Source organism: Pinus tabuliformis, chromosome 2_1 (assembly GCF_031772625.1).
Source record: "Pinus tabuliformis cultivar Carrire ecotype Pingquan chromosome 2_1, CPIR1, whole genome shotgun sequence".
In the NCBI taxonomy this organism is placed as follows: domain Eukaryota; kingdom Viridiplantae; phylum Streptophyta; class Pinopsida; order Pinales; family Pinaceae; genus Pinus; species Pinus tabuliformis.
This window is the reverse complement of record NC_142299.1, coordinates 466,890,947-466,914,084: the sequence shown is the minus strand read 5'-3', so window position 1 is coordinate 466,914,084 and position 23,138 is coordinate 466,890,947. Positions and strand designations below refer to the sequence as shown.

Below are 23,138 nucleotides of genomic sequence, written 5' to 3'. Positions count from 1 at the left end.
AACTATCTTATGAAGCTGGGATTTTCAAGGAGCAATGTTGATCCTAACCTATACTTCAAGGTTGAAAAGGACGTGCCTCTCATTTTGGTCCTTTATATTGATGATCTCTTTCTGACAGGTGTAGACGCTCTCATTTATCAATGCAAGAGGGAGTTGGCTTCTGAGTTCGAAATGAAAGACCTAGGTCTGATGCATTACTATCTAGGCCTGGAGGTCTAGGAAAACCCAGGTGAGATTTTCCTTTCTTAAGGAAAATACATTGTGAAATTGCTCAAGAGATGTGGGATGGTGGATTGTAAGTCTGTGTCTACTCTGATGGAACTCAACTTCTAGAAGCTATGTGGAGGTGCTGCTGGGCCCAAATTGGCAAACCCTTCCGAATATAGACAACTTGTGGGGTCCCTGATGTTCTTGGTAAACTTCCGTCCAGACATACGCTTTGCTATGAATACATTGAGTCAATTTATGGTCGAACCTCATAACATACATTAGATTGCTGCTAAGAATCTCTTGAGATATCTCTGTGGCACAATCAACTATGGATTGAGATACACTGCCAGGAATTTGAGGCTACATGGATATACTGATGCTGACTGTGTTGGCAATGTGGTGGATCGTAAGAGCATGTCTGGATGTTGCTTTTTATTGGGGTCTGCTTCAATTTCTTGGACGAGCAGGAAGAAGAAACCGATTGCTCTATAAGCACCGCTGAGGCTGAAAACATTGTTGCTAGTATGGCTTGTTGTGAAGCTGTTTGGTTGAGGAAGCTCTTTAGTGAGCTATTTGAACATGTGTCGGATACCATCGTGATCTACTGCGACACCAAAGTGGGATTCACCTTTCAGAGAATCCCATGCTCCACCACTGCTTCAAGCACATTGATATCAGGTACCACTTTATCCGGGATATGGTATAACGAGGAGCAATAAGGCTCCAACACATCAAGATTGATGAGCAGGTCGCAAACATCCTCATGAAGCCCTTGCGGAAGGTCAAATTCTTAGCCTTTCGAGAGAGACTTGGAGTCGTGGAAAGACCCTCCTATGAGGGTCTCGCTTGAGTTGGACATTGAGCTCTGGGAACTCCTGGGGGCTTGGGGTACTTCCTGGAGCTATGAGCGACCATAGGGTGAGTGGTTCACCTTCCCCTATTGGCGCATTGTGTACAGGGTGAGTTATTCACTTTCCCCTGTGATACCCCATGATGGTTGACATGTGTGCAGGGTGAGTGGTTCACCTTCCCCTACGATTGATGATACGTGTGTAGGGTGAGTGGTTCACCTTCCCCTACAATTATCATATGCATAGGATGAGTGGTTCACCTTCTCCTATGGCGTATGAGTAGGGCGAGTGGTTCACATTCTCCTATTTATGCCCCAGCGTACATCCTACAACTATAGTCCAGGACTCATGGGAAGTACCTCTCATTTGGCCAATGAGCTCTGGGAACTCCTAGGGGCTTGGGGTATTTCCTGGAGCTATGAGCGACCATAGGGTGAGTGGTTTACCTTCCCCTATGATACCCCATGATGGTTGACATGTGTGTAGGGTGAGTGGTTCACCTTCCCCTACGATTGATGACACGTGTGTAGGGTGAGTGGTTCACCTTCCCCAATGATTATCATATGCATAGGATGAGTGGTTCACCTTCTCCTATTGATGCCACAGCATACATCCTATTGATGTAGTCAGAGACTCATGGGTAGTACCTCTCATTTGCCCAATGAGTTGGGAAAAGTGGATAGGGACCATACCACTATTGATGGACACATCGTGTATTGTCGTACTCCCTATGTCTGGGATGCATGGTGCTCAACAACTTGATCTGGGATCAAGACTGACTTTTATCAGTGGAGAGTGGTAAGGTCTTGTGACTTTTTCTCGATTGATTCTTCTTCATTATTCACATTAGTGTTCAACAGAGCAGAGATTAGATGAGATATAAAGATGGTTCATGATGTCATGATGGCATGATGATCAATGATGATGCATGGATTGGTAGGTGGAATTCTCACTAGTTGAGAGGGAGTGTTAAAATTGGGAACTAGGGCCAAATTCCACCATGGGACAACTCATTTGATGAAGATGATGATTATATTAAATTCCTCTTTTCGAGAGGACCAAAATTGATATAAAGATCATCCAATATGGACAAGCAGAAGTGTGTTTTTGAATTTATGCCCACACATGTGCAAATTGTTCAGGTCGGCCACATCATCATATAGGCTCATGAAGCCCAATGGATGTGACTCTCCACCCTCAACGAATTGTATAAATACAAGTGCCCTCTCACCTCATTTGGCATTATCATCACTCACACATTCTTCTCTCTCCTTTCATTGGTTCGTACAACATTGGGCATTCCCTCTCTCTCTCACGTGTGTGGTAGAGGGAGGTCGAATTTCTGGACAGAATTGCAGGGCTGAAAATTTCAAGAGTTGACCAACTTTGACTAGTGCTCACTTCAGGGTTCACTGCAACTTTGACCGCAAAAATTACAGCTGATTTTCTCTCTCCTTTGACTGAATTTTGAAGTACAGTTTTGGGCTGATTTTGACCAACAAGGAAGCAGAATTTGACTGAAGTTGATCGAGCTTAAGGAGGCAAGTTTAACAACTGTGTTGACCCATCTTTGAATTTCTGGTTAGGGATGAGTTTGGCTGCATTTGACTGCAGATTTGACAGAGTTGTTTTGACTTGGATTTGGCAAGTCAATTTTGACTTGGATATGGCAAGTCAATTTTGACTTTTGTACTTTCTTTCTCTGTTGAACATTTGATATAATAATAAGAAGAATTGATCAAAGCCTAAAGGGTTTTCCCCACATTGGGGTTTTTCCTTAGCATCTACCAAATCTGGTGTCCTCTTGTCTTGGCTTGTCTTCTACATTTTGTTTCATGTTCTATCTACTTTTCCTGTCAATGTGATTAATGGTTAATGCGATTGCTATTGGAAAACTAAATTGGAAATTGTCATTTGGTTGCTAACTGAACATTGAAGTAATTGTGCTAAGATTAGAACATACCATTGTTAACTAAAATTAACATCCCTCCCCACTCCCGCTTCCTGCTTCTGCTCCCGCTCCCAAGCAACCTTGCTTTCAAGTGATTTATAAGATATCATGTCCAAAATGCACCTTCTTGGACATGATCATTAGAGTTCCATTCCCACACAAGGTCTAGGACCTAGCTTGCTTTAGGTTGATTAGGCTACAATGTTGAGAGTGCAAACACTTCTACTATAGTGATCTTCTTTTGCAAGTAGATGGTTTCACAGTCCATCATTAATGTAGAGTTTAGGCTTATCCTTTGTGCCTTGAGGCCATCTTCAAACTCTTGGTGACTCTGCTTCTGATAGAGATTAGTAACCTTGCTTGGCTCTTTGTTCTTCTGAGGCCATTGCCTTTACAAGTGCCCCTACACGGGTACGTTGCTAGTTTCAAAGTGAAGATTACATCCCCCTATTCTACCTCTCATGATTTCCTCCCCCCTTTGAGTGACTCTTTAGATGCTCTAGGTCACCTTCTATTGTCTAAATAGGACCTAAATGAGGTTATCAAAAAGGACATCTATAGGTAATACTATAGTGCATCTTGATCACTTGGCTTTGTATTTTGAGAATTTCTTACATATGAGATATGGCCTTATTGTTTGATATGCATATATGTGCAAACGTTGGATACATGACCTTGGGGACCCCCTTGGATAGTTTGTAGTAGGTTCTCATTGGTAGATTGAGACTAATAAACCACATCCCTTTTGTTAATAGGAATTGCTAGTGATGCTAGTTGGAGGAAACCGAGTCAAAGGAGCATCTTATCTTTGGATATCCTATCTATTATGAGATTAAGGGGGTGTTTTACTACCTTTATTGGGATTTAGGTGACCCCCTCCTTGCATTCTTTTGTTATCCACATCAAAGATGCTTAGCTATTTTGATGAGGAGGACTTTTGGACAAAGATGGACCTCCTTGGCTAAAGATCATCAAAAGGTTCACCTCTTTCTTCTCTATTTTTTGGTTTGCTTGTTGTAGCGAATGGAAGGCAAAGGACCTCCCTCATATGGATATTAGCGAGTGAGACCTTGAGTTTCCTCTTAACCAACCTCCTCAGTGGGTTGATCAACTTCTATGAGACTTTTGGAGGGTCCCCGTTCTAGATCTGGGACATACACCACTAGATTGACACATTAATTAATGCTAGTGGGTCCTAGGGTTGGACTCTTTTCGTGTAGTACTTCTCTCTTGGTTTGGTCAAGCAATTGGTCTTACATTTGGAGATTCTTCCCCCTAGCCTTGGTTGTTAGGAGTGATGAAACTCCTCGATCCAGGGCTCCTCCTAGGATTTCATAGACAAGCCCTCTTCACATTGATTGTTGAATCAGTTGAGGAGCCTTTTTCTCTCCCCCTTCATTTTGTCTTGGTTTCTAATTCTACTTCCAACACTCATTAACATCCTTTATACTTTCTATGGTTTTTTAATGCACTTATCATGTACTTATTTTAGCTATGACTTAGTTTTCTTGTTTTGCCATTGCTAAAGTAGCACTAGGATTTGATGTCTACTCTATGCAAGTTGGATGCATGACCTTGGGAGCCCCCTTGGATAGTTTGAAGTAGGTTCTCATTGGAAAAGACTAATAAACCAGATCCTTTATGTTATTAGGACTTGCTAGTGATGCTAGTTGGAAGAAACCAAGTCAAAGGAGCATCTTATCTTTGGATATCCTATCTATAATGAGATTAAGGGTATGTTTTACTACCTTTATTGGGATTTAGGCGATCCCCTCTTCGCATTTTTTTGTTATCCACATCAAAGATGGTTAGCTCTTTTCCTGTGGAGGATTTTTGGACAAACATCATAGTTCTTGCATGGACTTTCTTGGCTAAAGACCATCAAGAGGTTCACTACTTTCTTCCTTATTGGTTTGCTTGGGGTAGTGAATGGAAGGCAAAGGACCTACCACCTATGGATATTAGTGAGTGAAACCTTGAGTTTCCTCTTAACTGACCTCCTTAGTTGGTTGATTGACTTCCATGAGACTTTTGAAGGGACCCTGTTCTAGACCCCAGGACATACACCGCTAGATTGACGTACTAATTAGTGCTAGGGGGTCCTAGGGTTGGACTCTTTTCGTCTAGTACTTCTCTCTTAGTTTGGTCAAGCAATTCGTCTTCCATTTGGAGATTCTTGTCCCTAGCCTTGGTTGTTACGAGTGATGAGCCTCCTCGTTCTAGGGCTCCTCCTAGGATTGATGAGCCTCCTCGATCTAGGGCTCCTCCTAGGATTTCATAGCCAAGTCCTTTTCATATTGATTGTTGACTCAGTTGAGGAGTCTTCTTCTCTCCCCCTCTTTTGTCTTGGTTTCTAATTCTACTCCCAACACTCTTTAACATCCTTTATACTTGTTATGGTTTTTAATGCACTTATTGTGTACTTATTTTAGCTATGTACTAAGTTGTTGTTGTTGTTGTTTTTTTTTTTTTTTTTTTATCCATTGCTAAAGTAGCAGTAGGGTTTGACATCTACACTACGCAAGTTTGGGCCCCTTTGACCTACTTATTTTGGCCATTTGTTGGATATTAATAAAATTATCTCATCCAACCTATCTTATATCTAACGTTGGTTGGTTCATAGACTTACAGTTATTTTCTTCATCTGGTCAGTAAGATAGAGTAACTTCGTAGGATTTTTCTAAAACCCAGTTTTGGACTATAATCTCCATATGCTTAGAAAACATTTTGCATCATTTTGCATCTACTGGGGTGTAATCAAAGATGCTTGCACTTCTTGCCTTGGCAGGGAGGGGAACTAAAGCTTTGCATATCCCCTAATGTTGTATTGTTGTATTTCTTGGATAATATATGCCTCAGTTATTTACAAAAGAGAAAAGGAAAAAGACAAAGTATCTCAATTCAATAAAATACTTATGATGTTGCAAGTGCTTGACAAACTGTTTGCAATTTTTCATGGCATTTTTTGGAGAACTACAATCTTCACAAAAGTAAGTAAATGAAAATATAATTCTTTGACATCATCCAAAGTCTAGACCACATTGAAGGTTCTTCAATGTATACATTTGAATAGTCCGTGGTTGAAGGTAAATGATGATAAAATTTAGAACAACTACTTTACTAAAAGGAATATCTATGCTAAGACAAGTTGCTGCAACACCAATCAAGAGGAAAGGCAAACTGTTTGAATACAATAAAAAATGCTGTTTTAACGAAGTTCATTTTTCCCATTCTTATTCTCTTGTTTGCTTTTGGATTAGGGATAAACTCCATGCATATAAATTACATCACCATCCACTTTTTCCAGACTTTTGAGGTAGAAAATGGCTAAAGCTCCAAGGGATATAACCACATCTTGGCTACTGTTCTAGTCATACCATGTGAATGAAACTTGGCCTGTGTGGTTATACGCATGATTCCTATATGCAATATCCTTCAGTAGATTCTGGATGTCGTGATAAAATATATTAGTATATTTTAGATGGAGGGTGATATGTGTAATCTCATTGGCAGGAATCCATTTCTTGATACATGTGGTACTTAACCAGAAGTTTTTGAATTAAAACGAGTATGTGTCGTAATACTCTAAATTGATCTTCTATTAAGTTTGAATTTTCATTAATTTCTTTCGTTGTTGCAGGACATACAGGACATGATTGAATGTTATGAAGGTCTTATGCTTACATCAGCACGTGCTGCCAATAGTGTGTTTGGTACATCATCTACCATTCTTCAGTTGTTTCAGTCTCTGCTTTTAGTGGGTTTATAAACACATTTTTCTTATCCTGCTGATTTGCATTTAGTTCTATGGTTGAATATTTTCATTTTGTCTTCTTTGTTTCCCATTAATGCAGAAATTGATGAATATGGCTTTTCTATTAAATAACTAACAAATATAACGTGCACAAGTACAATCAGTTTTCCAATAATGAGGAAATTGTCAGAAAACAAAGTGTTTATTTTGCATAAATTGTGGATGATTTTTACAAAATTGAAGGGTCAAGAGGATGAACGGGGAGGACATTTTGTTATCCTAATTTCAGATTTGTAACTAAAACCCATATTATGGTTATAAATTATACTAGAAATTTTATTTGGACTCTGATATTTGACCAATGTCTGTTGATAAACACAGACCAAGGCCTAACCTGCCAGATCAAGAATAAGAGCCTGCTAACTTCAACCTGACTTTGGCCAATTTAGCTTCTCAATCAACATGTAAATCTATTGTTATTTTTAACAACTGGACATCATCTCTCCTGCACTTTTTCTGCTCCGAAGGCAGATAAGAGGTTTCTAGGCGTCGTATTATAATAAATAAAATAACTTGCATGTATCGTTCAATTTATAAGTTATATATACATATTGATTTAATGTAAATTCTCGTAATGATGTGAAATTTGCATAATATTTTAATTGGCATACTTTGCATACCAAAATTTACCAATTAAAAAATTATTTGACTGTGTCCAAGCTTTGACGATGTATTGGTAATTTGGTCTCTAGGCACTCTTGTTTTGTAGTAAATTCTTTGACCAAGTACTTAAACCTGAAATTTTGTGCTGAGATCTGAATTTCCCATGTTTATTTCTGTAAATCTTATAAGCCATTTATACATTGAAATTTGATATATGAAATTATTAGCTATGTTTCATAAGCTTTTAATATTTTTTAAGCATATCTTTAAAACCTAAATATTATTTGCTACCTTATCAGCACTTTTGAGCCAGATGTCAATTGGGGTTATTTCGAGTGGTTGAGCCAAATGGTTGTTATCTTTCCCACCCAGGTTCAATTCCCCGCTAGTGACATGATGAGATATAATGCCTTGAGGTATATTGTTTAATGGATTTGATGATTTATTGGTCTCTAGGCACTCTTGTTTTGTAGTAAATTATTTGACCTAGTAATTAAACCTGAAATTTTGTGCTGAGATCTGAATTTTCCATGTTTAATTCTGTAAATCTTACAAGCCATTTATAAATTGAAATTTGATATATGAAATTATTAGCTGTGTTTCATAAGCTTTTAATACTTTTTAAGCATATCTTTAAAACCTAAATATTATTTGCTACCTTATCAGCACTTTTGAGCCAGATGTCAATTGGGGTTATTTCGAGTGGTTGAGCCGAATGGTTGTAATCTTCCCCACCCAGGTTCAATTCCCCGCTAGTGACAGGATGAGATATAATGCCTTGAGGAATATTGTTGTAATGGATTTGAACCTTGTGAACTCTTCACTGAGTATACCTGTGGGCTGGGTTGGTACCAGCTACCTCACTCTAGCTCTTGGGCTTAGTGGGAGGCAGATTTCTTTCCTCGAAAAAAGAAAAGAACTTTTGAGCCAGATTCTCTCTCCCTCTCTCCCTCTCTTTGTCAAAGTTGGAAATTTTATTCCCATAGACTGTTTGCCCTTATGGATGCTTCAATAAAGTTCTATTCTATTTTCTGTCTCCCCGAGTATGTGATGTACCTCTAGTATGTTTTATATTTTAATGTGTTTGAATCAGGTATGCTCCTAGGTACTGAAAACAACTACTATAACTTATCTGAAGACATATCTTAGCCTTGAAATGTGATTCATACTTCACATGAAAGTCAAATAACTTTGTTAACTACTCTAATGTCAGATATTGCTCTAGAATTCCTCGTACTCATGGAATGCTATTGTTAACATTGGCAACTAGGGCCAAATTCCATGTGGGTCATCTTATTTATGGCAGCTGATATTTTTCTTGGATCCCTCTCATCGAGAGGTGTAGGATTGATCTAAAGATCATCCGATTCCAATAAGTATTCATGGAGTTATGGATTTATTTGTGTTATAAGACAATTCGTCAAGGTTGACCAGCAACTAAACAACACCCGCATGTGCTCAACGTTTTAGTATAAAAAGAGATGACTTGAGAGTCATTTTACACACACTTCTCTCTTTATTTCTCTCCACTTGTCTTGGGTTTTGGTGGGAGAGAAATCTAGGAGGAAGAATCCCTAGACGTTGGAGGAAAGGAGGCTGCCCTAGCCGTAGCAAAGAAGACAGGCCAACGAAACTATGGAAGGGATCTACGTTGACCTAAAGGAACTCATGGAAGAAGTTTAATGCAGCTATGGAGGAGGCCTTAACAAGTCCTAGCCGCAGTCCTTAAGAAGCCCTATCGCTGTCCTAAATCTGCCCTAACCGCAGGTCTGTTCAAGCCCTAGATGCAGGTCTATTGAGGTGTCTTGGGTGCAAGAAAGGGCAGCATATGATACTACAAGAAGACGCCGAGGCAGTGAGGGAGTTAAGGTCTGGTTCAAGGCAAGCAGCAAGGCCGAGGAGAATGGGAACCATACGCTGCTATTTTGGGCATCATTCCATGGAGGCAGCAGCTACAAGGGAAGAAGCTTGCCAAGGTGGGCCATAGTCCTTAAGGGGCTGTTTGGCTGGGTGTGTAAGGGCTGCCAGATGCCCTAACCAGTCAACACATAAGCAGCAGTGAAGGTAGCATTGGAACAACAGTGTTGTGGACAGCTAGGCATAATGTTTAATGGGACAGTTGTAAAGATGCATGGACAACAAGGCTAAATAGTGCTGCAAAGATGCATGGACAGCAAGGCTAAATAGTGTTGTAAAGATGCATGGACAACAAGGCTAAATAGTGCTGCAAAGATGCATGGACAGCAAGGCTAAATAGTGTTGCAAAGATGCATGGACAGCAAGGCTACATAGTGCTGCAAAGTCACATGGGACAGCAGCAAAGGTATAGCAAGCTGTAAGGGGACAACAGCAAGGTATAGCATGACTGGTAGGGCTAGCAACAAGCATGGACAACACAATGATGGGACAGCAATGATATAGTGCAACAACGTTTAATGGGACAATTGTAAGATGTTGGGACAACAATATGATGAGACAGAACAATATTGGGACAACAAGCATGGACAACAACAAGCACAAACAACAGTGGCAAGCATGGTGCTGCAAGCACATGAGACAGCAGTGCAGCATAAGGTGTAGTAGTCAGGAGGTCCAGCATTGTGATGATGGGTGCAGCATGGTGAAGTGTAGCATGATGACGAGATGCAGCACGATGATAGGTGAAGGAGTCACCTTGGAGAATCAGTTGAAACAACATGTTTTCAACTGATCTCTTGTATCATCTTCTTAGAAATGATCTATGCTCTCCTCTAGATAAGTCAAGTGTTGACTTCAGTTGTAAATGTACTATCTCTCTCTCTCCCTGTTGAACTATTGAAGAACATATAAGAAGAATTGATCAAGGGTTTCCCCACATTGGGGTTTGTCCCTGGCTAGCGCAACATCTTGTGTCCTCTTGTCTTGGCTTGTCTTCTGTGATTTATATTTATGTTCTATCTGCAGTTTACTTTAATGATGATGTGAATGCTAATCTGGAAAAGATGTTGAGCTAACTGTGAAAATTGAAATAATTTGCTCTAGCATAGAACATACCTAAAAAGTATCCAGTTTAGGGTTATCCATCTCTTCTTTCTGTGCACTCTGTTGGCAATATACCCGGCCGGTGGTAGGGAAGGGGATCACCATATGTGATTGGTAGATTAAGGTAGTCGGGTTTGGGGCAATGGGGTCTCGTCCGTGAGGTGGGGCATTCATCTTATTTGATCGAAACAGAATTTGAGGGCAAGGAACGTAGTGCTTGAATTAACAGCTATTTAAACATAATCCTAGAATAAAACATACAAAGAGCAAGCATCATAAATTCCAAGGAAAGTACTCTTTCCAGCCTGATTGGCTGAAGCCTACGATATGATCGCTTGAGTGCTGTCCTACTTTGTTTTAACAAAGTGAATTTCCAATCCTAGAAATTTAGATGGTTGAAAGTCCTAATTTTGTGGAAAATGTAGAAGCCTTTCACTGTGATTGAAATATCTAGAAAACATGAAGTATTTCTGTACAAAACGGCTGAGTTGCTCAGTTGTTATTCAGATCTCTTATGAGTCTCTCCAAGGGCTAAAAATTCTAGCAAATAAATGACAAATTCCTTTATGAGTGACCAAACACCCAAGGCACATTTTTTTTATGTTTGATAATGTTGCATGGAAGACCCCTATTAACTGAGTATACCTGTGGGCTGGGCTGGTACCAACAACTTCACTCTAGCTCTTGGGCTTAGTGGGAAGCAGATTTCTTTCCTCGAAAAAAGAAAAGCACTTTTGAGCCAGGTTCTCTCTCCCTCTCTCTCTCTTTGTCAAAGTTGGAAATTTTATTCCCATAGACTATTTGCCCTTATGGATGCTTCAATAAAGTTCTATTCTATTCTCTGTCTCCTCGCATATGTGATGTACTGCTAGTATGTTTTATATTTTAACGTGTTTGAATCGGGTATGCTCCTAGGTATTGAAAACAACTACTATAACTTATCTGAAGACATATCTTAGCCTTGAAATGTGATTCATATGTCACATGAAAGTCAAGTAACTTTGTTAACTACTCTAATGTCAGATATTGCTCTAGAATTCCTTGTACTGATGGAATGCTATTTAAACATAATCCTAAAATAGAACATACAAGGAGCAAGCATTATAAATTCCGAGGAAAGTACTCTTTCCAGCCTTATTTGCTGAAGCCTACGATATGATCCCCTGAGTGCTGTCCTACTTTGTTTTAACAAAGTGAATTTCCAATCCTAGAAATTTGGATGGTTGAAAGTCCTAATTTTGTGGAAAATGTAGAAGCCTTTCTGCTAATTTTAGGTATGTTCTATGCTTAGAACAATTTATTTAAATTTTCACAGTTAGCTCAATACCTTTTCCAAATTAGAAATCACGTCAGCATTAAAGTAAATTGCAGATAGAACATAAACATAGATCACAGAAGGCGAGCCAAGACAAGAGGACACAAGATGTGGTGCTAGCCAGGGATAAACCCCAATGTGGGGAAACCCTTGATCAATTCTTCTTATATGTTCTTCAATAGTTCAGCAGAGAGAGAGAGAGAGAGAGAGAGAGAGAGAGATAGTACATATACAACAGAAGTCAACACTTTGACTTATCTAAATAAGAGCATAGATCATCTCTAAGAAGATGATACATGAGGTAGCTGAACTCAGTTGAAGACATGCTGCTTCAATTGATTCTCCTAGGTGACTCCATCACCATGCTGCACCTATCATTGTGCTGCTCCTTATCATAATGCTGCACCATGCTGCACCCATCATCACTATGCTGCATCTCATCATACTTCACTAATCATGACTGTACCCATCACTGTATTGCATCATGTACCATTGCTCCACCATGAACCATTGCTGCACCATGTACTCACTGCACCAAGTATCATTGTTGTCCCAAGTACCATTACTGCACCTTGCTGCACTATGTACTTGCTGTCCCATATGCCATTGTTGCACCATGCTGTCACACTACTAGCACTGCTGTCCCACTGTTAGTGACATTGCCATTCCATGTTTGCCATACTGCTGTCCTATTGTTAATCATTGCTGCTCCTATGATATCTTGTTGTCCCATTTATGTTTGCAGCATCGTGCTTGCTGCTGTGTGCTTATTGCACCTTACCCAATATGCTTGCAGCACCATGCTCTTGCTGCTGTCCCATTGTTGTATTGTTGTACCATGTCATCATGGTAATATTGATGTACCTTCCTGAACTTTTCTATTTGCTGCATTGGAATTCTGGGCGGCCTCTAGGTTAGGTCATCAACAATCCTACCTATCTTCACACATTGTCATGCTGCTCCAACTCTGTTTGTTAGAGCACACTGCTGTAGCCTCAATGTTATCCCATAGTCAACCCCGTAAGGACTCTCCACTTATTCACTGCGACTAGGGATCTTTAGGCTTTCATTGGACAATGTGTAGAGTCTTCCTTTAAGCCTCTCCTTGCTGCAATGAATAGCCTTATATATGACCCTTCCCATGACTGTGTCTAGGGCACTCTAGAACAACAACATAGGACCTGCGTTTAGGCCTCTCCATATAGCGTCATATGCTGCCCTTTCTTGCACCCAAGACACCTCAATAGATCTACGGCCAGGGCTGGGTAGACCTGCGGTTAGGGCTGGGTAGACCTGCGGTTAGGGCTGATTAGGTCTGCCTATAAGGACGGTGAGTAGGGCCTACTCCATCGTGTTTATTTCTCCATCCTTGGACTGCAGCTAGGCTCCTTTAGGCAGCGTATAGAAGTAGGGGTCTCCTCCCTTGAATTTGATCATCCTCCTTAGGACTGCATTAGGGCATCCTCCTTAGGACTGCGTTAAGGCTTGTAGAGACCAACGTATAGGGCAGGTGTAGGCTTCCTTCTTGACTGCGTCTAAGGCTTCCTCTCTTAGATTTCTGTTCCACTAAAACCCAGAACAAGTGGAGAGAAATCAAGAGTGAAGTGTGTGTAGAAATGACTATCAAGTCACCTCTTTTTATACTAAAACGTGAAGCACATGTGTGGGTTATTTGGTTGCTGGCCGACCTTGACGAATTGTCTTATAACACAAATAAGTTCATAACTCCATGAATACTTATCGGAATCAGTTGATCTTTAGATCAATCCTACACCTCTCGATGAGAGGAGTCCAAGAAAAATATCAGCTGCCATATATAAGATGACCCACATGGAGTTTGGCCCTAGTTGCCAATTTTAACACTCCCTCTCAACTAGGGAGAACTCCATCCGCTGATCCATCTGCCAGACTGTACTATCTTTGCCAACAGTGCCCTGCACTACTTTGCTGAACAATGAAGAAGAAGAATTGATCAAGAATATCTCATACCATTCTCTACTGACTCGAAGTCAGTTCCATATGAAGAGAGTGTATCATAACACTCTTACTGATCCCAGATCAGTTCCAAAAGAGAGTGAGTTATGTCACTCTTACTGACCCGAAGTCAGTGTCATTGATCCCAAATCAATATCAAAAGAGTGTCTCAAATCACTCATACTGATCTTAGATCAGTTTCATTGATCCTAGATCAATGGAGGTTATCCTAACATAGGGAGTACAATAGATACAACGATGCGTCCATTGATAGTACTACTATGGTCCCTAACCCCATTTCCCTACTCATTGGCCAGATGAGAAGTACTTTCCATGAGTCCTAGAATGCATGGGTAGGATGCCTCGACAGGAGAACCACTCATCCTGTCCATAAGTTGCCACGGGTTATCGCAGGGGAAGGTTGAACCATTCACCCTGTACACAGCGCACCATTAGGGGAGGGTGAGTCACCTATGGTCGCTTGTTGCTCCAAGAAGTACCCCAAGCCCCCCAGAGCTCCCAGAGCTCAATGCATGCATCATGCAAGACCCTCATAAGAGGGTCTCTCAACGACTCCAAGTCATTCTCGGAAGGTCACAAATTTGACCTTTCCTCGGGGCTTTGACAGAATGTTTGCGACTTGCACATTAGTCTCAATGCGATGGAACCTTCTTGCTCATCAATGTACCATATCCTAGATAAGGTAGTATCTGATGTATATATGCTGGAGCAATCATAGAATACATGATTCCTCAATAATCGAATCCCCCTCTGGTTGACACAGAAGATCACAGTGGTATCCATCATGTACCAAACAACTCACTGAAGAGCTTCCACAACCAGGCAGCTTTACATGAGGTCATACTCGTAGCTATGTATTCGGTCTCAGCGGTGCTTATAGCAACCGACTTCTACTTCCTGCTCATCCAGGATATCGAAGCAAAACCCAAAGAGAATCAACACTCAGAAGTGCTCTTGCGATCCTCCACACTGCTTGCCCAATCAACATTCGAATAATCATGCAACTTCACATTTCCGGCAATGTATCTCAATGAGAGATTGTGCCCCGAAGATATCTCAGAAGATTCGTGGCACCACTCCAGTGAGGCTCAACCAAATGTGAGCTCAACACGCTAACTGCAAGACATATATCCGGACGAGAGTTCACTAAATACATCAATGCTAGAATGAGTTTATGAAACTCAGAGACATTTCCCAAATCAGGTCCGACATCCTTACCACATAACTTCTGAAAGTTAAGATCCATCGAGGTAGTTGCAGTTCACCATTCACAATCTAGAATCCAACTCCCTCTTACTTTTGCAAATGAGAGGGTTTGCACCTGTCAGAAAGAGGTCGCCCTCATAAGGTGCTAGTATGAGAGGTCTATCATCCACAACCTTCAAGCAACAGTTTGGATCGACTTCACTCCTAGTGAATCTCAGCTTCATCAGACAGTGATCAATCCTCTCATACTAAGCCCGGGGTGATTTGTCTCAAGCCATAGAGGGCTTTCTTCCACCTGCATACATGAGATTCCCGATCATGAATCTCAAACCCCTCGGGTTGTTCCAAACCAGTGGACCTGCTACATGAGGGGAATGGTCCCCTTGTAAGATTTTCCTTGGTTACATCTCAGACATGTACCTTCATGCTCTTTTTGAATTCAGGCATCCTTGTCACCATCTAACTCACATTGGGTAGGGCCCCATAATAAGTAGATCTTTGGTGCTATAGATGAGATGTGACAATTGACATGGTTCCAAATGGAGCATCCTGCAACTCGATACAAATTGCCAACCCTGAACTCAAAAGCATCTTTGAAAATTCCATTTTCAAACACGTACCTTTCCATTGATGAATGCCACCCTGAAACCTTTGACTTCCATTGCCGAAATGGACACCGGGTTCTTCGTGCGATTAGGTACATAAATGAGATTCTGTAAATGAATCGAGTTACCCTCATTCACTTGAGTGGTAACATTCCCAACACCCTTTCCGGGGTAGGTGGCATTGACTCCAAGTATAATCTCACGATTGTTTCCATCTCTACCAATTTAGAGAGAGCACCTTCTATCTGATGAAGTGCCTTGAAGTACTACAATCAATAAGCTAGATTCCCAAAGAGTCTGAAGGAGAGGGCCAATACAAGATAACACTTCTTTATCTTATTAGAAACAACATTTGATTCTTCATACCTGGGGTTCCTTGCTTTCTTTGAAGAGTCGTCCGTTTCCTTGATGACCTGCATTCCTTTGATTATTGAAGATGTCCCTGGAATGATTGTTATCATCATCAAGTGATGTGTCCCTACCATTCAGACACTCCTCAACATAATGGCTGAACTTATCACAAACAAAGCTTATGCCTTTCCTTCCACCCTTAGATCCGTACTTCCCATTGAAGTGATCTTTAGGTAGGCCATCAGAAGCTTCTGCTGCGCCATTCTAATAATGTTCTCTGCTTCGACTTCACCCTTGGTGAATTTGAAGAGGGATGAGGGACCCATTGAGTCTTTTGTCCTTTCCCAACTGTCTTCAGTGATTGCTCTTTCACTCTTGCTTGGGCTTTGTCTTCACCTCAGCTCTGATACCATGTTAATTTTAGGTATGTTATATGCTTAGAGCAATTTATTTCAATTTTCCTAGTTAGGTCAATATCTTTTCCAGCTTAGAAATCACATCAACATTAAAGTAAATTGCAGATAGAACATAAACATAGATCGCAGAAGACGAGCCAAGACAAGAGGACACAAGATGTGGCGCTAGCCAGGGACAAACCCCAATGTGGGAAAATCCTTGATCAATTCTTCTTATATGTTCTTCAATAGTTCAGCAGAGAGAGAGAGAGAGAGAGATAGTACAAATACAATAGAAGTCAACACTTTGACTTATCTAAATAAGAGCATAGATAATCTCTAAGAAGATGATACATGAGGTAGCTGAACTCAGTTGAAGACATGTTGCTTCAACTGATTCTCCCAGGTGACTCCATCACCATGCTGCACCTATCATTGTGCTGCTCCTCAACATCATGCTGCACCCATCATCACTATGCTTCACTAATCATGACTGTACCCATCACTGTATTGCATCATGTACCATTGCTCCACCATGAACCATTGTTGCACCATGTACTCGCTGCACCAAGTATCATTGTTGTCCCAAGTACCATTGCTGCACCATGTACTTGTTGTCCCATATGCCATTGCTGCACCATGCTATCACACTACTAGCACTGCTATCCCACTGTAGTGACGTTGCCATTCCATGTTTGCCATACTGCTGCCCTATTGTTAGTCATTGCTGCTTCTATGATATCTTGTTGTCCCATTTGTGTTTGCAACACCATGCTTGCTACTGTGTGCTTGCTGCACCTTACCCAATTTGCTTGCAGCACCATGCTCTTGCTGCTGTCCCAACGTTGCTGCTCTCCCATTGTTGTATTGTTGTACCATGTCATCATGGTAATATTGCTATACCTTCCTGAACTTTTCTATTTGCTGCATTGGAATTCTAGGCAGCCTCTAGGTTAGGCCATCAACAGTCCTACCTATCTTCACACATTGTCATGCTGCTCCAACTCTTTTTGTTAGAGCACACTGCTGTAGCCTCAATGTTATCCCACAGTCAACCCCATAAGGACTCTCCACTTATTGACTACGACTAAGGATCTTTAGGCCTTCATTGGACAACGTATAGAGTCTTCCTTTAAGCCTCTCCTTGCTACAACAAATAGCCTTATTTGAGATAACATATGACCCTTCCCATGACTGCGTCTAGGGCACTCTAGAACAACAACATAGGACCTGCGTTTAGGCCTCTCCATGTAGCGCCATACGCTGCCCTTTCTTGCATCCAAGACACCTCAATAGATCTGCGGCCAGGGCTTGAACAGACCTACGGTTAGGGTTGGGCAGACTTGCGGTTAGGGCATATTAGGTCTGCGTATAAGGATGGTGAGTAGGGCCTACTCCATCGTGTTTATTTCTCCATCCTTGGACTGCGGCTAGGCTCCTTTAGGCAACGTATAGAAGTAGGGGTCCCCTCCCTTGAATTAGATCATCCTCCTTAGGACTGCGTTAGGGCTTGTAGAGACCAGTGTATATGGCTGGTGTAGGCTTCCTTCTTGACTGTGTCTAGGGCTTCCTCTCTTAGATTTCTGTTCCACTAAAACCCAGAACAAGTGGAGAGAAATCAAAAGTGAAGCGTGTGTAGAAATGACTATCAAGTCACCTCTTTTTATACTAAAACGTGGAGCACATGTGTGGGTTATTTGGTTGCTGGCCGACCTTGACGAATTGTCTTATAACACAAATAAATTCATAACTCGATGAATACTTATCGGAATCGGATGATCTTTAGATCAATCCTACACCTCTCAATGAGAGGAGTCCAAGAAAAATATCAGCTGCCATAAATAAGATGACCCACATGGAGTTTGGCCCTAGTTTCCAATTTTAACAGTTTCATTGTGATTGAAATATCTAGAAAACATGAAGTATTTCTGTACAAAACGGCTGAGTTGCTTAGCAGTTATTCAGATCTCTTATGAGTCTCTCCAAGGGCTAAAAATTTTAGTAAATAATTGACAAATTCCTTTATGGGTGACCAAACACCCAAGGCACATTTTTTTTTTTTATGTTTGATAACGCTGCATGGAAGGCCCCTATTATACTGTACTTGGATCACCATCAGCATTTGTTATATTCTAGCTACGATACGGGGAAACGAGCACGAGTTTCTGAAACGGGAATGGGTACAAAATGTGGCCCCCCCAAATTTAAACGGGGAAACGCAATATATATATATATATATATATATATATATATATATATATATATATATATAGGGCATTTAAGAAATCTGTGCAATCATAAAGCATACATGATACATTCTAATTTATTACATTATGATTAAATTGTCAATTGTCAATGTATAAACTATAAGTCTCTAATTTACATCACATTTACTCATGAATGATCACATAATAAAAATAGCAATATCCAAAATCAGCCACAAGAAATTTCTTGTCTCGTGCTTGATTGGGAGTCTCCTCCTACATAGTCGAACGACCTTAGTGCTCTTGATTAAATACAAGTTCCATACCCTAATACCCTAGGTGCTCTTGATTATTGGGAGTCTCCCCTGCATAGAGGGCTTGGTTCTCTTAATTAAATACAAGTTCCATACCCTAGTAGATGACAAAATCCAATGGAAACATTGCAATTCCCCCCAATTCTGAAATCTTGAAAAACAGATAAATCTATTGGGTTTCGAGTGAGATTTAAAATTCTACTTTCTCCATATGAAATCCAATGAGGGCGAAACCACTCTCAAACATTCCGAGTCATTTCATTGTAATGTTAAAAATTTAAGTAAAAGTGATTCTCCTGTATCTTTGATTTTCATCCTTTTACTTTAAGAATTTAACATTACCATTACCATGAACTGCATATCAACATTAGGGCCATGGAAATGAACATTAGGCTGCCCTACTAAAAAATATCCTCTTTTTTATAACTTGAGAGAGGCATCTAGAAGCATCCAAAAGATATTTTAGTTGCCGAATAAAAAATTAGAAGCGAAAAAGAGAAAAAAGAAGAAAAGAAAACATCAAGTGTTAATTGGAAACTCTGCCGTACGGCCTGGAAACTCTTTTCGGGCTGTACTGGCCATGTTTACCCAGCGTGAAATGGGCCAGTATGACCGGAAACGAGTTTCTAGGCCTTACGGTACGAGTTTCCTTGTTTCTGGATGGAAACAGACCCTTGGGCAACATTTCCTGCAACTTAGTATTTTAGTTTTAAGCATTTTGTCTATTTCAGAAAAGCTTTGTCAAACTTTGACTTGGTGATGACTCGGCAAGACAAACATTTGGGTATGACTTGGCCGCTTGGAAAACCTGGTACCAGACCCAGACCCTGCAATTAGTCGGCCTCTAGCTCAATATAATTTGGACAATAACTCAGAATAGCTTTGCAAACTTCAACTTGGGAATGGCTTGAGAAGACTAACACTTGGGTATAACTTGGCAGCTTGGAAAACTTTGTAACGGACCCTACAATAACTTGGCCACTACTCAATTTAAATTGGAAAATAATTCAGAAAACTTGGATTAACTTGGCACTGGACTCAACAGTCAACTGAGTCATGGTCAAGTTCAGCAGGTCAGCTGACTCAGTAGCAGACTTGACAGTCAACAGTCACAGTCAAATTCTGCAGGTTAGCCTACTCAGCAATGTTCTTGGCTGGTCAGCCAATTTGTAAGACACGTGAGTCAATCATGCTGACTCAGAGACTATGATAACCTTGGTTTCAGTTAATGTCTGATGATTATTGGAAGGCTAGGGAGTCTGAACTTGGAGGAGGGTTTTTTTTTGGGATTTGTTGTTGCTCTCAAAGAAATAGAAATGCTCTGTTATTTCAAATTTTGCTGAATGTTTATTGAAAGCCATCCAATCAGACAAATGTTTTGTATTTCTATCTCATTGCTCAAGTAGCCCAGTTTTTTAGATATGTTTGCTTTTATGTTCTCTGATGTATACAGGTTTCTAGGAACTATTGAGCTAAGGTAATTGTTGTGAGATGCAGAGTTTTCAGAGGCGCTACAAGATGTGGCTACTTGTCTGTTAGAGAAGACAGCATTGAATATTGATGAGGATAGTGGTATGTTTCTTTTGAACTAATATCATGTTTTTATCAATAGCTATATGTTCCAATGTTTATTTGTAATATATGTTGTACATTGATTTTATTGTTGAACTGTTTGCTTCTTGTTCATATTTGGATTTAATTTATTCTGGGTGTTTCCCAGTTATTCGCTGGTAAATGCGAAATTCTAGATATACTTTGCCTCAAAAGTATGAAGTGTTCGTAAATAACTTTTGTTGCTGGCAAATGCAGGAAGAGTATTGTTAATGCTTGGCAAAGTTCAATATGATCTCCACAAACTCCTTGATCGTTATGTAAGGATAGAAGTGCCCACTGCTTTTTCTTGTAATCTTTGGTAGTGTAATTCAAATTTTTGCTGTACAAGTGCATGGTTGCTTATGTTTCATGGCATGGTCTTAATTAATGTATCAATTCTTGCATTTCCAATTGTGCAGCGTGCTCACATTGCACAGACGATAACAACCCCATCAGAGTCTCTTCTGAGCGAACTTAAAATTGTGGAGGTTTGTTCGTGGTGCTCTAGAACATTTATTTCATAAGGAATACATTAGAATGTGAAAGGTTTCAATGACACCATGTCTGATTCAATTTTGACAAATATAAGTTTCTAATAGTATTTCAAAACTTAAAACTGTGGTGGTTAATTTTAGGTTAAAAGTGAACCAAACCTTAAAAAAAAACGATCCATAATGCTTTACTTGGAATTGATTTTATGAAAATAATAATTATAACAGTTTTCACAAAGCTGATAGCACAAACTAGAAGCGTTTTCATTGAATTGATTTTTTGCTTATTTGTTTTAGATACCGCTTTGGTAAAAGAAAATTAGTTTTAAATTTGAAGAAAAATATTTCCCATGTGAGAGAAATAAGAAATATAAACAAAAAAATGAATTTTCAAAGTAAAATCTGTGTAACAACTTGACAAAATTTATGGCAAAACAGTAAAACTAGAGGAGATTGTATGGAAGTGAGTTTGGTTAATCTATTAGTATACTGCATTGGTACAACATAAGATAAGAGACAATAATTTTATTAATATCAAGCAAATGACAACAAATAAGTCAATGAGATTGCTAAGTACAACAGTGTGGAATTCAAAGGAGTGCAAGGGCTGCTTCTGTAAAAGCATGAAAAAAAGATCTAATGATTAGTCATGCTAAATAATATCTCTAGACTAAAGCGATGGAGCATAAAAACAAAGTGGTGTCGCAGATATGTTTTGCAAGTACTGTTGAGAACCAAAAGCAACAACAAACCTCTAGTTGGGAATACCTTGCCTAAGACAATTGGTTTTAAGAACAAGGCATTTGGACATGAGGGCTTTATGAAATACAAAGAGAAGAGGCGAATTCTCACACCATAATGAGATATGGAATGGAAATGGTATCAAAATACTTATGGAACCAAACAAAACTGAATTGCATTTCGTTCAATCGTCTACTGGTTGATATATGGGCCATGTTTGTGTTAACCCTAGATCTGCTTCCTTGAAATCTAAAGGGTTGAAGGCCAGCTTGCATCATCTTGCTGGTGATTACTGACGGATGTCAGGCATTGGTATATGAGTCAGGTTTTGGTTGATTTGCGGAGATCCAGGCACAAGGTCATCTGATTTATCTTATTTCTACTCTAGAGATGGGTTGCACAGAATTTGGTCATGTTAGAGAGATTATTTTTTTGGCATTTTGAGGCATATGTGCTTGCATGTCAGTTTTGAGCACACCTCACCTTTGGATTCCTCTTGAGAAATATAAAGAGTTTCTATTTTTAGCTGCTGCTAGACATGAGTGACAAATGGCAGCCTTGCTATGGTGACACATCACCTCTTTAGAGAATGGCGTTTGGCATCTTGTGGTGTGCACATGTATTAATGTGATTGGGACACATGCATGAAGTTAAAGTAAGATAACTGGAGCACATGCCTCAGTTAGAAGAATAGGTGGCAGTTGATGATAACCTTGGGGTTAACTGGCTTGCATGCCAAGTTGACTGAAGCATGTGTACTTAATTCATCCTCCTTTTGTGTTAACTCATCTTTCCCCTCTCATGCGAGTTTCTCTCTCATAACTCACCTTATCACTCCACTTCTCGCCACCTCACCTATGATAACTTATTTCTTAACTAGTTTGACGTTACTTTTCCTTTGAGTTCGATCTCCACACATTCATCCAAACTACCTCTCTCTCTCTCTCTCTCCCCCCCCCATTCACTCCACTCCATTTTTAGATTTCCTCTAGAACTCACATGGGGACAGCTTGAACTTGCCTAGGACGTAGTACCAACTACCAAGGCAATGATAAAAGGGAGCAAAGGCTTCATTCAAATGTGCGATTTCCTTAGCAAAGCAGCAGCATGCCACAACATTAATCTCTTTCTCCTTTCTCTCTAGCAAGTTTTCTCAGTCAGCGAGGATATATCAGTAGATTAGTTTTGTTCCTTGATGTTTGTAGTGCAAACAACTTGTTGGTCAATACAAAATACAGATATTTATGCTTTGATCTCAACTCTTATGTCTTGATATGTCTTTGATATATTCCATTTGCAGGATTTTATACACTGTTTCTTTGCCCTGTATTTTGACTGTTTAATCACCTACATGCACTTCCTTCACCCTGTCCACTCACATTCTTAGCAGCTGTTCTTTAAGAGGAGAATTTTGCCAGTAATATTCTTTCAATTCGATTTTTTCTTTGGCAGTTTAGTAGTTGTCAAAATCTGCTTTA

The 23,138-nt window shown here is 40.0% G+C and overlaps 1 protein-coding gene across 1 annotated transcript in view; it reads left to right on the top strand.

Moving 5' to 3' along the window:
- The window catches only part of LOC149200942 (uncharacterized protein At2g33490-like), a 235,053-nt gene that overhangs the window by 33,412 nt on the left and 178,503 nt on the right, over positions 1 to 23,138 (top strand). The window contains exons 2-5 of the mRNA XM_089402829.1: positions 6,653 to 6,725; positions 20,333 to 20,407; positions 20,645 to 20,706; positions 20,848 to 20,916. Of these exons, the coding sequence (XP_089258955.1) occupies positions 6,653 to 6,725; positions 20,333 to 20,407; positions 20,645 to 20,706; positions 20,848 to 20,916 (279 nt within the window). The remainder of the gene's footprint in view (positions 1 to 6,652; positions 6,726 to 20,332; positions 20,408 to 20,644; positions 20,707 to 20,847; positions 20,917 to 23,138) is intronic.